The sequence below is a fragment of the Chelmon rostratus genome, chromosome 11 (genome assembly GCF_017976325.1).
Source record: "Chelmon rostratus isolate fCheRos1 chromosome 11, fCheRos1.pri, whole genome shotgun sequence".
NCBI lineage: Eukaryota > Metazoa > Chordata > Actinopteri > Chaetodontiformes > Chaetodontidae > Chelmon > Chelmon rostratus.
This window is the reverse complement of record NC_055668.1, coordinates 11,850,970-11,867,501: the sequence shown is the minus strand read 5'-3', so window position 1 is coordinate 11,867,501 and position 16,532 is coordinate 11,850,970. Positions and strand designations below refer to the sequence as shown.

The window sequence follows — 16,532 nt, the reverse complement described above, 5'->3', positions numbered from 1 at the left end:
GTAGCTGCTATCAAAAAACCGATTACACTGTGAGATGCGGACAAGTCTGGGCCAGATGTACGTGTGTTTTATGTCCAGATATTCTTTAGAAAAATGACAAAATGGTCGACTTAAAAAGACTCTGCCACTCAGAGAACAGGAGTTTGTATTGTATGCAGTGAGATTTGGGTTCGGCGAACCTCCTGAACTAAATCCTCTGGTGAGAGAACCGTACCTCGTATCAGAGTGTACTATAGATCATCGGACTCCCGAGAACTTCCTGAGTCCGGCCATCTCCTCGTTTTATTCCTGACACAACAACTTTTCGTTTTATGGCGATGTAAAGACAGGAGGCATTTCTGCTTTGCTCACAAAACAGCTCTGAATTTTAACATGGGACTTAATGGGAGAACAGGAGGGCGCTGGCTGCACAAAACGTCTCACTATTTAAATTCAGTAAGTCTCTCGGCTTTTTCGAGGACATCACACGAAAGAGGACAAGTTTGTCTACAAAATGAGCCCAAAATTATGCGTGTAGAGTGTAATTTGTGGCCGTAGCGACGAGAAAAAGAGAAGATTTTCAGATCGTTTTTAGACTCTGTGCCACTCTAGCACGCACTCTAGCGCGAACATTCCGCGCAATACACACCCATTATAATCTCAAAATTTCCCGCCAAACGATCACTGTCATTGAACAGTGACTGATCAAAAACTATAGGACCAATCAAAATGTGGATGAACACACCAATAGACCAGACTTGGGTCTACACTTTAAAGTTGAAATGAAGTCTCTCGGTGAATGTATGCCTGAGCTACAGATGTTTGAAAAACTCCAATTTCAATCTTGTTTTTTTCGCCCGTCCCATTCATTTCTTATGGGAAATTTATCGCAGTTTTTCGCGTCTTACGACGCGAAAAACTGCGATAAATTTGAGAAAAGTAATAGCACACCGATCCCGAACAATACGCACGTTTTGATATATAATTTGCGAGGGTTTTCTCAAAGCTGCGGGGCGAGTTTGAGGACGAAAACTTGGAGGAAGATGAAAAATAACTAGAAAATTCCCCCTGGGAAATTTTGAAAGGGACACGGGGTGTGTTGGAGCCGACAAAATTATCTACGTTTTAAAGTTTGAATGAAGTCTCTAGGACAAAGTATGGCCGAGCAGCGGACAATTGAAAAAGGCTGAAATTTGAGGAAATTTCCCCATTCATTTCTTATGGGAAATTTATCGCAGTTGTTTGCGTCTTACGTCGGCCTTCGATGGTCATAGCTCGAAAACCGTAAGAGATATCAAAATGTGCCGAGGGTCATTTTGAGCCGACAAAATTATCTACGTTTTAAAGTTTGAATGAAGTCTCTAGGAGAAACTATGGCGAAGCAGCGGACAATTGAAAAAGGCTGCAAATTGAGAAAACGGCAGATATCAGAGGTAGTCAGTCCCTGATTAATGAATTGCTCTCAGCTGTGTTTCTGTGGCTTTCTCCTTGTCTGTCTCTGTTGATCACCTCAGCTGTCTGTGTCTGCTTCTCTCCTCTGCTTCATGTCTCTGTTAACATGAATTAATGAACTGAATCAATAAACATGAATGGAGCTAATGCTAACGGAGCTAACAGAGCTAACACTAACTGAGCTAACAGCTAAAGGTGCGAATATAGCTAACGGCGCTAGCGCTAACAGAGCTAACTGTGCTAACAGAGCTAACAGAGCTAACGGCGTTAACAAGGGGGCGGGGGGATGGGGTTTTCATTATGCATTTGTCTGTGTGTGTGTGTTTATGTATCTGTCGTTGTGTGTGACTGCGTATGTGTGTGTCTTCGTCTGTTTGTGTGTGTGTGTCTGCTTGAACTACACAAGCAGCCCAACCAGCTCCTACATGGAGATGTGTCTGGTATATGTGTGTCTGAATGTGTGTGTGTGTGTGTGTTTGTTTGTGTGCGTGTGTAACTTCTGCCCCACCTGCTGATAATTACCTCTCTACCTCTCCCACTTTTTACCTGTTCCTGTTCAGTTTTGACGTGCTTGTTTTTAATCACTTTTTAGCTGTTGGTTAGCCCTGCTTGTGTGTGTGTTTGTGTGACTACTGTCTCAACCTTTTTGGCAAAGCGCTTTGTGAAGCTGAGTTTAACTGTTTGTTGGACGGAGATTGTTTTCAAACAATGCCCTTGTTTTGACTGAGCTCGTTAAGATAATCATCTCAGGCTTGTTGTCCTGCAGATGTGTGTGCGTGGGTTATTGACCGGTGTGTGTGTAAATGACAGTTGCACCTGTTAAACTCTTCCCTTGAAAAGCGGCTTTTTCGCTGTCGGTTTCTTCCGAACAACTTGCGATTGTGTCAAAACCGTAGCTGCTATCAAAAAAACGATTACACTGTGAGATGCGGACAAGTCTGGGCCAGATGTACGTGTGTTTTATGTCCAGATATTCTTTAGAAAAATGACAAAATGGTCGACTTAAAAAGACTCTGCGACTCAGAGAACAGGAGTTTGTATTGTATGCAGTGAGATTTGGGTTCGGCGAACCTCCTGAACTAAATCCTCTGGTGAGAGAACCGTACCTCGTATCAGAGTGTACTATAGATCATCGGACTCCCGAGAACTTCCTGAGTCCGGCCATCTCCTCGTTTTATTCCTGACACAACAACTTTTCGTTTTATGGCGATCTAAAGACAGGAGGCATTTCTGCTTTGCTCACAAAACAGCTCTGAATTTTAACATGGGACTTAATGGGAGAACAGGAGGGCGCTGGCTGCACAAAACGTCTCACTATTTAAATTCAGTAAGTCTCTCGGCTTTTTCGAGGACATCACACGAAAGAGGACAAGTTTGTCTACAAAATGAGCCCAAAATTATGCGTGTAGAGTGTAATTTGTGGCCGTAGCGACGAGAAAAAGAGAAGATTTTCAGATCGTTTTTAGACTCTGTGCCACTCTAGCACGCACTCTAGCACGAACATTCCGCGCAATACACACCCATTATAATCTCAAAATTTCCCGCCAAACGATCACTGTCATTGAACAGTGACTGATCAAAAACTATAGGACCAATCAAAATGTGGATGAACACACCAATAGACCAGACTTGGGTCTACATTTTAAAGTTGAAATGAAGTCTCTCGGTGAATGTATGCCTGAGCTACAGATGTTTGAAAAACTCCAATTTCAATCTTGTTTTTTTCGCCCGTCCCATTCATTTCTTATGGGAAATTTATCGCAGTTTTTCGCGTCTTACGACGCGAAAAACTGCGATAAATTTGAGAAAAGTAATAGCACACCGATCCCGAACAATACGCACGTTTTGATATATAATTTGCGAGGGTTTTCTCAAAGCTGCGGGGCGAGTTTGAGGACGAAAACTTGGAGGAAGATGAAAAATAACTAGAAAATTCCCTCTGGGAAATTTTGAAAGGGACACGGGGTGTGTTCGAGCCGACAAAATTATCTACGTTTTAAAGTTTGAATGAAGTCTCTAGGACAAAGTATGGCCGAGCAGCGGACAATTGAAAAAGGCTGAAATTTGAGGAAATTTCCCCATTCATTTCTTATGGGAAATTTATCGCAGTTGTTTGCGTCTTACGTCGGCCTTCGATGGTCATAGCTCGAAAACCGTAAGAGATATCAAAATGTGCCGAGGGTCATTTTGAGCCGACAAAATTATCTACGTTTTAAAGTTTGAATGAAGTCTCTAGGAGAAACTATGGCGAAGCAGCGGACAATTGAAAAAGGCTGCAAATTGAGAAAACGGCAGATATCAGAGGTAGTCAGTCCCTGATTAATGAATTGCTCTCAGCTGTGTTTCTGTGGCTTTCTCCTTGTCTGTCTCTGTTGATCACCTCAGCTGTCTGTGTCTGCTTCTCTCCTCTGCTTCATGTCTCTGTTAACATGAATTAATGAACTGAATCAATAAACATGAATGGAGCTAATGCTAACGGAGCTAACAGAGCTAACACTAACGGAGCGAACAGCTAACGGTGCGAATAGAGCTAACAGCTCTAACGCTAACAGAGCTAACTGTGCTAACAGAGCTAATAGAGCTAACGGCGTTAACAAGGGGGCGGGGGGATGGGGTTTTCATTATGCATTTGTCTGTGTGTGTGTTTATGTATCTGTCGTTGTGTGTGACTGCGTATGTGTGTGTCTTCGTCTGTTTCTGTGGCTTTCTCCTTGTCTGTCTCTGTTGATCACCTCAGCTGTCTGTGTCTGCTTCTCTCCTCTGCTTCATGTCTCTGTTAACATGAATTAATGAACTGAATCAATAAGCATGAATGGAGTTAATGCTAACAGAGCTAACAGAGCTAACACTAACAGAGCTAACACTAACGGAGCTAACAGCTAACGGTGCGAATAGAGCTAACGGCGCTAACGCTAACAGAGCTAACTGTGCTAACAGAGCTAACAGAGCTAACGGCGTTAACAAGGGGGCGGGGGGATGGGGTTTTCATTATGCATTTGTCTGTGTGTGTGTGTTTATGTATCTGTCATTGTGTGTGACTGCGTATGTGTGTGTCTTCGTCTGTTTGTGTGTGTGTGTCTGCTTGAACTACACAAGCAGCCCAACCAGCTCCAACATGGAGATGTGTATAGTATATATGTGTCTGAATGTGTGTGTGTGCGTGTGTGCCTGTGTAACTTCTGCCCCACCTGCTGATAATTACCTCTGCACCTCTCCCACTGTTTACCTGTTCCTGTTCAGTTTTGACGTGCTGTTTTTAATCACTTTTTAGCTGTTGGTTAGCCCTTTTTGTGTGTGCATTTGTGTGACTACTGTCTCAACCTCTTTGGCAAAGAGCTTTCTGAAGCTGAGTTTAACTGCTTGTTGGACAGAGATTGTTTTCAAACAATGCCCTTGTTTTGACTGAGCTCGTTAAGATAATCATTCTCAGGCTGGTTGTCCTGCAGATGTGTGTGCGTGGGTTATTGACCGGTGTGTGTGTAAATGACAGTTGCACCTGTTAAACTCCTCCCTTGAAAAGCGGCTTTTTCGCTGTTGGTTTCTTCCGAACAACTTGCGATTGTGTCAAAACCGTAGCTGCTATCAAAAAACCGACTACACTGTGAGATGCGGACAAGTCTGGGCCAGATGTACGTGTGTTTTATGTCCAGATATTCTTTAGAAAAATGACAAAATGGTCGACTTAAAAAGACTCTGCCACTCAGAGAACAGGAGTTTGTATTGTATGCAGTGAGATTTGGGTTCGGCGAACCTCCTGAACTAAATCCTCTGGTGAGAGAACCGTACCTCGTATCAGAGTGTACTATAGATCATCGGACTCCCGAGAACTTCCTGAGTCCGGCCATCTCCTCGTTTTATTCCTGACACAACAACTTTTCGTTTTATGGCGATCTAAAGACAGGAGGCATTTCTGCTTTGCTCACAAAACAGCTCTGAATTTTAACATGGGACTTAATGGGAGAACAGGAGGGCGCTGGCTGCACAAAACGTCTCACTATTTAAATTCAGTAAGTCTCTCGGCTTTTTCGAGGACATCACACGAAAGAGGACAAGTTTGTCTACAAAAGATCCCAAAATTATGCGTGTAGAGTGTAATTTGTGGCCGTAGCGACGAGAAAACGAGAAGATTTTCAGATCGTTTTTAGACTCTGTGCCACTCTAGCACGCACTCTAGCACGAACATTCCGCGCAATACACACCCATTATAATCTCAAAATTTCCCGCCAAACGATCACTGTCATTGAACAGTGACTGATCAAAAACTATAGGACCAATCAAAATGTGGATGAACACACCAATAGACCAGACTTGGGTCTACATTTTAAAGTTGAAATGAAGTCTCTCGGTGAATGTATGCCTGAGCTACAGATGTTTGAAAAACTCCAATTTCAATCTTGTTTTTTTCGGCCGTCCCATTCATTTCTTATGGGAAATTTATCGCAGTTTTTCGCGTCTTACGACGCGAAAAACTGCGATAAATTTGAGAAAAGTAATAGCACACCGATCCCGAACAATACGCACGTTTTGATATATAATTTGCGAGGGTTTTCTCAAAGCTGCGGGGCGAGTTTGAGGACGAAAACTTGGAGGAAGATGAAAAATAATAATAAGAAGAAGAAGAAGAAACGCGCGGGATAGTAATAAGTGACTCGGGGCTACGCCCCGAGTCACTGGCTCCTGCAGCAGAGCTGCAGGAGCCAGTGCCTCGGAGCGTGCCCCGTGTCCCTAATAAGAAGAAGAAGAAGAAGAAACGCGCGGGATAGTAATAAGTGACTCGGGGCTACGCCCCGAGTCACTGGCTCCTGCAGCTATGAAATAGCTGTAGGAGCCAGTGACTCGGGACGTTGCCCCGTGTCCCTAATAAGAAGAAGAAGAAGAAGAAACGCGCGGGATAGTAATAAGTGACTCGGGGCTACGCCCCGAGTCACTGGCTCCTGCAGCTATGAAATAGCTGTAGGAGCCAGTGACTCGGGACGTTGCCCCGTGTCCCTAATTACAATGTTTCAGTGCTCATGCAACTATTAGCAGTTGAGTCTGAGATCATAAGAGCAGCCGCAAAAATGACTTAAGGCACTTTTTCACCCATTAAACATTAAACACACTGATGAGAAACTTCTCAAGGTGAGACTACTTGTCTCTTCTCGTCACAAGATACACTGCAGACACACAGCAGCTGACCGAGAGAAGAGGTCGTACTATACAGAGAAATATGAGCTGTTTCTGGGTGAATAATTGTTAATGTTACTAAAAGAGGATCTGAGAAAAGGGCAATGAGATTGCTGAGCCTTCAAGTTTTATCAGGAGTCATTAATAACACCATCAAGCACATCATGTTTAGAAAGGTAGTTTGAAGAAACACACAAAGGGCGACAACCATTTACTGCACAGTGCTGTTAGAAATTGAGTACAATTAACCTGATCAGCCACCGGTAATAATCAACATAAACACACATTTTAGACTGTGAACAATCAATCAAACCAATAACTATCCGCAGTCAGTGAATGCCAGGCAACCTTAGTATGCTTCAGCATTTGCGTTGACATTCTGTGGTGGTGAAAAAGTGTTAAAAATATACACACAGTACAGTATTTGATTTAAATTTTATGGCCTCATCTTCCCACCATTTCCCCTCATTACCACTGAAACTACCGGCCTCTGTTGGTCAGCTGCACTATTTTAGTGGGAGATGATGGGAAATTAGAGGTGAATGACGCATACCCGTCAACACATCACTGTAAACTGAATATACTGAATGCCGTATACAGATAGGTGGCAAGTCAGACCTCACAGGAAGTTATAGACTCCATGAAAGTTTGTGTTTAGCTAACACTGGGAGTGGGATGACCGAGACACTGGGGAAGGGCCAGTTCAAAACAGAGCATGCCAGACTGGCTGTGTGGTAGAAGGGGAATAACAGCCACACCCCGGGGCATCCACGGCTCTGGCCGTTTGCCCTTGGTATACTTCCTGCCCTGCCAGGACCCTGAAACTGAAGCAGCTAAATGGAATTCAGCCATTATTAACTGCACTATTTACACATGTGTTTCTCCACGAACGACTTGTAACACAAAAAATAATTAGAAAGTTTTCCAATGATGTTCCACTCTTTTACTGAGTGTGCTGCACAGTGCGACTTTTAGGGTTTGTGTGTTTTAGGGACTTTGCAGTTACAATTTGTCTCCATTGCCTTTTAATTTATAATTCCACTTGTGCATTGTGTGCAAATGACCTTTTAAAAAGTAGTCCTTTCCTTTTTGCAACATCAAACCTCTTAACTTGTGTGCACTTGCGGTATTTTATAGCACCTCACCTTTTATTGTTTATAGGCTCCGAAAATGCCTGTAGTGCAGATTAGAAAGGGAAGTATTTTAATGGTATTACATACAAGAGGATCTGGAGCTACAGGCATATCAGTCAGTATGGACTGAGCCTAAGAAGCCATGCCAAGTTTACACACATGCACGCACACACACGTACGTAATCCCTTTGATTGTGTCCTATTTCTCTGTCTCCATTGCCGCAGGTTTTTGTGAATGTGTCCTAGAGTGTGGGGGGATGTTACAGTGATGTAGCCCCATGAGCCAAGACGTGCACGAGAAGAGCTGAGGCTCTGCTCCTTTAATGCAGCCTTTGTGCTTGTGTTCAGACTCTGTTTGTCTGAATTCCCTCATTTTGGAGGTCAGTTGTATTAGAGTATATCCAGGATTATCTAAAATGTAGGCTGAAGTGTAGGAATGCAATTGGTGATTTAAAGAAACATGGAAAATAACATATTTAGATGACTTGCATTTAATATGAGTAAAAAATAGGACAACTTGAACTGCGAGCTGCACTGTACCACATCTGATCGCTGAGGGCAATCTGAATACTGTTTTTGAGGACAAATCCAATGCCTTTAGAAAATGCTAGTCAAAAATGGTTCACTGTAATCTGGTATTACATATTAGTTTCATTTTTGAAGGTTTAAGTACAGAGCAGTTTGTGGTTAATCCCTGCATTTAAGAAAGAGCCCGTTTATAATCCGTTGTTCTTGAGAAGTTATATCTTTAATCACCACGTTTAGGAAAAAAAAAAAAGCCCGACCCAACTCAGTCACACCTGGAAGACGTGAAAGTTTAATATCATATCATTTCTAAGTCTTTGTAGCACTTTTTTAGACCACATAGGATTTTTTTTATTTCCTAATTATTTCACATAATACATATTAAACACACTTTAGTGCAAGTGGAGTTCCAGGGTTCGTTTTAATAGAGTAGGGGGGTCTTAAATCAGGAAATGGCTTCTTGAATCCTCAGAAGCTCTACATAATTAATATTTGATTTATTGTACTTAAAAAAGATTTTATGGATTTTTAAATTGCCACTGCAGCTTGTCACATTAGCAAGTTCAAGGGTTTTATTGCAACATTAATGCATTTTGATGGGTGCAGTCATGGTGATTGTGCTCTGCCACTGTTGGAGCACACTGTGTGTATTTTATTGTTTGATTTTCAGAGGCAGGGTGCCTGTAATTCATTTTCTCTGGTTGCACATAAGCAGCGTACATATAAAAGGGGTTCACTGTGGAGATTGTGTGCAGTGACCCCCATCAAAAAGCATTAAGGTTTTTGTTTGTTTGTTTGTTGAGAACAACCTGGACAGGAGACGGTGTGAAGGTTTGCAGTCTGGCACTTTAAAGTTTATTGATATGGTTCACTTGTGTCCCTGACTTTTGAAGATCACAGAAAGATTTCCCCATATGTTAAATGAGGGACTCACATACATGGTTTGATTGAATTCAGATCCTGCTACAGTGTGGTCATACACACATTGTATGAGATTAAGAAAGATTTAGTTTTGTCCAGCTGAGAACGCAGCTGGTTTGTCAGTATTAACTTGGAGCTGTACTGTACAAGAAAAGGGCAGAAAAAAATAAATCAAAATGTGAATAACACGTTTGTTTATTCAGCTTTAAATACCATACAGATCTTGTACTACTAATGGTGGCAAATACCCATCATAATATCCTAAAACTAAAGCTGAGGTCCTCAATTTGCTCATTTTTTCCGACCAGCAATCCAAAACCCAAAGTTGCGGTTAGTTAACACATTAAACAAAGAGACGCAGCATTAAACTTAAGAAGTACACAGATCCTCTACTAAGTAAAAGTATTTGCTCTGCAGAAAAACGTCCCCTGTGTCTGACATAATATCATATGTGACATTTTTAATCTTGATTCTTCAATTCGTAAAGATTTTACTGTCGCTGGCTGAGGTGTAACTGCTTTTTACTGCTGTAGATACAGTCAGTTTATTCCAGTGGTTCCCATCCAAAGATCAGCGCCCCTCCAGTGGGTCACAAGCTACGTCTAAGGGGCTGTGAGATGGGAAAGTTGTGATGCACAAACCTGAATTCATTTTTATGCCTCTGGGTCAGCGACAGCCTTGACCAGAGGCATTATGTTTTTGGGTTGTCCGTACGTATGAACACGCCAAAGTCCCACTGTTGTGAATGCGATATCTCAGGAAAGCCTTGAGAGAGGGAAGCTCTCTATCCGTCCTCTGGACTGTTAGAATAGTCTCTGAGTGAAAACAACATGTTTCTCACTGGAAATTATCCTCTGGAAACATACATGTCAGTGATAACTTACATTTCACCAAAGACTACACTAAATGCTTTAAGCTCACACAAAGTCTTCACTACATATATTGCATGAGTTTAAACATGAATGTAAACTGCAGCTTGATTGGTGGTTAGAGGCATACAACTGTGAGGCGGTTATTCTACTTTTGGATCCTTCTCTAGTCTTTGCTTTTTTTTGAGAAATATTGGATAATTTTACATCTTTGAGCCTCAAACAGTTCTTTAAATGAAATCATCCGATAAGTTTAGTCTTCAGTGGAGCTGCTGACAACTCAGACACGTGAAATGTGACAATGTGGCCCAAGTACATACGCTGCTTTTCTCTAACTGGTAACTGTAGCTGTGCTTCAGAATTGTACACTATGACTAAATATGCTTCATTTTCTGTCAACCAGCAGTTTCAGCTCCATATTAACATGGATGTCCATTTGCATTTGAACAAGAGTTGGTAATTAATTTTCCCAGTGAACAGTAAATATTGAAGTGCTGTATTTTTGGGTAGGACTGGTGGGCATATTACACTGAATACTGGTGCTCTGCATTTCAATTTTCTACATTTATTCTTTTATTTAAAACATACTCTTCATATTGATTCAAAGTGCGCAGCAGGACAAGGGGCAAAAGCAATGAGAGGGAAAGATGGTCATATCACGGTATCCATAATTCAGCTTTCTCGAGTGTGGCGACACCTCTACAGCAGGTTCTCTCTAATAGCTCTATATTTCATTGAGGAAAACACCCTGTCAAAACTGACATGATGTATGACAATGTCTCTTTTCACCCCAACCTTGTCCCTCTTACATTCTCATCCTCACTAATGCCTTTTCTTCCTCTCTCCCCTCTTCTCTCTCCTTCTCTGTAGTTTGACAAAGCATATGCCTACGGCATACGCCACATGTTTGGCAAAGAAGGCAAGCGAGCAGACTACACCCCCTACAGTTGCATGAAGGTGATTTTATCAAACCCACCCAGCCAAGGCGACCATCATGGTGAGTTGACGGCTGTTGGAAGAAGCCATTACCCATGTGATAAGCCACACATCAGTCATTATCAGGCTTTTTAGCTGAAGGACTTAGCTAAAGGAAATAGTGATACAACTGACTGTGAACATCAACAACATCATTTTCATATGCAGATAACCCCATTAGTTTTAATTAATCTTTATTTTTCGTTTGTAGGATGTCCATTCCGACACAGCGACCCAGAGCTGCTGAAGCAGAAGCTTCAGTTCTACAAGGTGTCTCCCAGTGGAATCAGCCAGGTGGGTGCCATCCCATCAACACTGCGTCTCTCGATGGTTGGACAGCCCTCCATCTGACATTATTTGCTTCTAACATCTTCTGTATTACATTTCTTCCCTGATCTCATGAAACTCAGAAAATATGAATTGATTTTGTAAATAGGTTTATGAAGTCATAAAAAAAAAGGATTCAGAAACTGGCAAATGGTGTGAGGCCCTCAGTGGCTGAGTGCAGAGCCTTAATGTCATTGTACAGACAGTTTAGAGAATAGAAAATACACAAGTTGAAAGTAGTAATAGCCCAGTCTTGACATTAACCTCCACCAGGCAGGTAGCAGACCCCAACCTGTAGCTGACTTCTCAAAAAGAAAAAAACATTTGAACAGAGGGAATTTGTGCTGACAATAGTTTTTTCATGCAGAACACAGACCGACAAGACTGCACTTGAATGCAGATGTTTGTTAATTAGTACTAAACACAAAAGTACAGCTGAGGCTGATGCGAGTGTCATTAGTTTTGCAGGTATTTGGTCAAAGACATGACCCGATGATGGCGCCAGGGCTGCACAAAGTCGTTCCGCCATAAGGTTTTGCCCACAAGATGTTTCCTGGCAAAAAATTCAAAAGTAGTTAGTTTTATTTTTGTAAGGTAAAATTGCTCTTATGTGTCAGCCATGGCCCTCCAGAGGAAAAGGTTTGGGCACCTCGGCACTAGATGAAAAGTAAATGGTTCACCAGAAGTCATTATTTCAGGGCAATTCACGCAGTAGTTAGAATTCTCTGAAAAACACAAATGTCAATGTCATGGCAATGCCAGGAGAAACTGCTTTTCACAGTTTCAAGTCATGAGAAGTCCCGATCACCACAATGATCAGGATTCATTCATGAATGTCTGTACAAAATATCTTGGAAATCTACATAGACAGAAGCATCAGAGTCATAAAGATGGCCTTTATTGTTGTTCTGATGGGATGACCAACAACATCTTCCCATGAAAGCAGTTTATTTCTGACGACCTGAATTGTAAAGGTAGTTGTGGCTGTGATGTTATGAACAAGTATCTAGTTGATGTTCAACATGTTTTTGCAATAATCCCCCAAGAACCCTCCAGAGTAATTCTCACAAATAGGAAGTGTAATATTTGCCAGTTTTATAGAGCAGAAACAGAACTCACAGCACAGCGAGTGTTTGCCCTTTATTATCAGTCCTCTTTGTGCATTTTTGCAAATGTTCCTGGTATTCCACTAAACAAAATCATAAAAACTGCAATATCTGGCAGAGACTAAGAACAGCTCGTCACTGATCTAATAGCAGCCCCAGTGTTGAGCATGCTTGTGGCAGTATCACGCTGGAGGCAGCCTTCAGGAATATAGGAAATAATGACGGAGCCAAATACAGGCAGATCCCTCAGAAGATTCCTCTCTCCTGGTGAATGCTGAAGAGACCTTGAATTTATTTTTCAGCAGGTCGGCCACCCTGAGTATATAGTCACGCTGACACTGTGGTGGATTATGTGCAGGAATGTGACAGCACTCACGTGACCCAGCCAAAGCCCGGACTTTAAAATATCTGCACACATCGTCACTTTTCAACTTTACAGAGCTTAAGAAAAACACAAAAAACAAAAAATTAGTTGTACCAGAAGACTTGAAGGAATAATCATTGCCAACGGTTGTTCTACAAAGAGCTGACTCGGGGCATGAATATTTAAATGATCCTAAATAAGCCTGTGATCTGTACTCATTACATCTGCAAAGATTTCTTGAAGGATGGAGTCACTGCTGTCATGATGATTATGAGCAATGTTTGTTGGAGGTAGTTGACCGATTGCCAATTAAAGTAGTTTTGAATACCAAGCTGCAGCTGCACCAAATGTTGACAGTACTGTTAATGTGCTGTGTCCGTATCTAAGGTGTAACCACTCAACAGCGTGAGAAAACAGTCAAGTTAAAACCTGTTGTGGTGTCTTGGAACTCGTCTTTTTCTATCCTCTGCCTTTTCTTTGTTGCAGATCCTGGAGCTGGTTAAAGGAATGCACTATCAGCTGGCATGCCAGAAGTACTTTGAGCTGACACACAATGTAAGTGCAGATTTAATTTGAACTGTGGCTACCTGTTTCAGAGGCGGGGGCTTTGGTCCTCACATTGCATGCGTGGAGGCTCAGGAGAGACCCAGAACTGTCATCCCCTCCATCATCAGCTGGCTCTCATAGCCGTTTAATTTGTATTGGTTTATGATAGCGTTCAGATCTATTTTGTCCCCTGTGGATACTTATTTAACGTAATCTGTTTTAGTTTGGATGCTTGAGTCATCATCCCTTTCAGTCACACTCTAGGTCCTCATTTTAGAGAAAAACAGCGATTGGGGAAAGAAAGGTAAATGCATTTCGTTCAGCTGAGTTTAGGACACAGTTTAAACGTTTGATCGGGTTCATACATCCTCAAGAGTTGGACTTGGCATCGGTTGTTTATGTCACTCCACAGTGTTAAAGCAGTCTAACATGTCAAACCACTTGGAACACCACAGCGCAAACTACTGGGATTGTTTTGAAAATCTGTGCTGTTACAACTCAGCTTCAGAGAGATCTGCTGCAAATACCACACAGCGTTAAATACTCTGTGAGTAACTCTTTGGAACACCCAAAGGTCACCAAATACAATAGGACTTTAGACATGTTTTTCAGAGGGGTGGAGGAATTGTTAGTGTAACTACAGATGATTTGTTGCAGTGACACAGGTTTGACACAGAAGCGCTGAAATGTACATTTTGCTTTTTTGCTGAGAGTTAGATGAAAAGATCCATTCAACCACATGAAGCTAGAGCCCAGCAATGGTTATCTTAGCTTAGCATAGCATTAGGGCTGGAAATGGGAAGGAATTGCTTCCTTTGCTCTCTAAAATAAAAAAAATGTTTAATTCATAGACAAACATAAATGTTAAAAATGAGAAGTTGCAGTTTTAAAGGAAGTTAAGGAGCAAGCTAAGTAAGATAATCTGCCCATAGCTCCACCTTAACATACAGACATGTTCATTTTTGGCCAGAAAACAAAGAAGCATTTTCCCCAAAGTGCCAAACTAATCATTCAGTTCCTTTAACCCCTCTGTGGAGAATATACAGTTCTGGGCTGGGAGCTGCATGTGCGTGCTTACAATCACTACATGTATATTCATTTAGTCCATGCAAACAACTGATGAAAAGAAAAACACTGATGTTGTGTCGTGTAAAATGAAGTAATTTGCTTCCCTGGACAATATCTGCACACTAAATTCACATTCGTAAGAAGGTACCAGCTGATTACAGCAAAGATTTAACCGAATGTTTGTGTTTTTTGTTTGTGTGTGAGTGCAGGCGAGAAATCTCAACAGCACTCAGTGCTCAATATTAATCAACAGCCCTTTCAGCCTCCTTCAGATACACTGACATATGTTTTTAGGAAGCAGTAAAATCCTCACATAACTGCCCTTAAAGTACTCCAGAATTTGTTTTAGGAAATGATTTTCTTCGCTCCAGTGTCTCAGCAGGTAGAAATGGCAAATAAAATGTCTCCCTTCTGGTCTTTTCTTGCCACTTGAAAGACACTTGTGCTGTTGTGTACAATTTTATCATAGTAATTTAAAACATGCACTCCCTCAGTATGAAGGGCTTTAAAAACCTCAATCAAAATTACCCGACTGTTTAAAAACGATGATGGAAAAGGTCACGGAAAGAGCATCTGGAAGAGCTCGAACTTCATCTGCTAATTGATTCATAGGTTTTTACTCACCGTGAGTGATTTTGACATTTTATTTCCTGAAAGGGCATTTCGTGTCTTCACTGCGCTCTGATGGAACAGGTAGCAGGTGACGTAGCTCGCTAAGTCAGCCATGAAAACGTTCTGTCCTCGTTATTGTTCATAGATTAGTAAATTGTTAGTGAATCATTCCACATCGCCCCCAATGAAGTAGATGCTACACGATCTTATGACAATTACACTGGATCAGTGTTTGCTACTAACCTGCCACTTCTGTGAAAACTAAGACTCTCTTGTCCTTCTTCTGCTGTGTTTTCTCTTTTCATGGAGCAGATTGAGGACGCCAGCTTCTCACTCAATCACCCCAACCAGTACTTTATAGAGAGCCAGAGAGTTTTGGGCGGAGGCAAGGACATAAAGCGAGAAGCTGACACTCCACAGAGGTCGCAGGAAACCGCTGGCAGCAGAGGATCCAGCTCAGCCCGAGAGGCAGCAGCGAACGCCTCGCAGGGTTTGGCCGAGATGACGGAGGAACTGGACTCTTTCTTTCAAGACGCCTGATTTAGTGTTTTCTTCTATACATGTAGAAATAAATGTTTGTGGTTTTTATGAGGACCAGGGGTTAAAGGGGTGTACCACATTCTGCTTTGAATTATCTGTATCTGACATGTTAAGTATTAAAGTTGCATATCAGTCATTTCTCCATAAGTTGTTGTACATTGAGTTTGCCTTGATGAGACATTATACGAACCTCAATATCAGACCAAAGTAGAGTTTTCTACCTTAAAATTGCTTGTCAACACATCAGTGACACGACATTTTTAATGTTCCCTGTTTAACCTGCGTGCTAAAAGTAGCCTGTCTGTTTTCCTCTTTGTTTCCACTGTGGTCTGAACTCAGATTGCTTATAGCCAATCTCAGCACAGTGTTTTGGCAGGCACCTGGTTTTGGGGGTGATGACTAGAACATTCCCCAGCTGTCTCAGAAACAATGTCATTGTATTTGCTGGCAGGAGTATGGATGAATGGTGGCAGGAGGATGGATGAAAATAAACAATTTCCACAGTTGTATTATGCCGCCTTGGAATATTGCCTCCTAGTGCACAATACAATTTATGCAGAGCACACATGGTCAGGAAATATTTCCTCACTCTTCTCTCCAACTTCTGTCTGCTCAATAATTTGAGAAAAATGGTCTGAAAGTCAGGAACCTTTTACACTACTGTGGCATTGGCAACACAGGCTGCTCCTCTGATCTTGGCTCCTCAGGAGCTCGTATCTCCATTCTCACTATGTGCTGCAAGATTAAACTTTAGACCCAATTAATGCACCAAACAGGCAGCCCTGCATTATATGAATACAAATATGTTTCCCAGGAGGCCAAAGGAAATATTTGATTAAGTGAAAGCCTCCTTCTGTAATTTAATGACTGTTAATTTTAAATCAAATTTGATGTCCCTGAGGATGTCAGATGTTTAGAAAAAAAAATCACAATTGCTCTGTGGGCTTTT

The 16,532-nt window shown here is 41.8% G+C and overlaps 1 protein-coding gene across 4 annotated transcripts in view; it reads left to right on the top strand.

Moving 5' to 3' along the window:
* Nucleotides 1-16,079, top strand: part of prim2 (DNA primase subunit 2) — a 36,721-nt gene extending 20,642 nt beyond the window's left edge. For all 4 annotated transcript variants that reach the window (XM_041947627.1, XM_041947624.1, XM_041947626.1 and 1 more), the window contains exons 11-14: nt 10,916-11,042; nt 11,232-11,314; nt 13,304-13,372; nt 15,356-16,079. In XM_041947627.1, the coding sequence (XP_041803561.1) occupies nt 10,916-11,042; nt 11,232-11,314; nt 13,304-13,372; nt 15,356-15,583 (507 nt within the window). In that variant the 3' untranslated portion in view covers nt 15,584-16,079. The remainder of the gene's footprint in view (nt 1-10,915; nt 11,043-11,231; nt 11,315-13,303; nt 13,373-15,355) is intronic.
* Nucleotides 16,080-16,532: the final 453 nt, after the last annotated feature.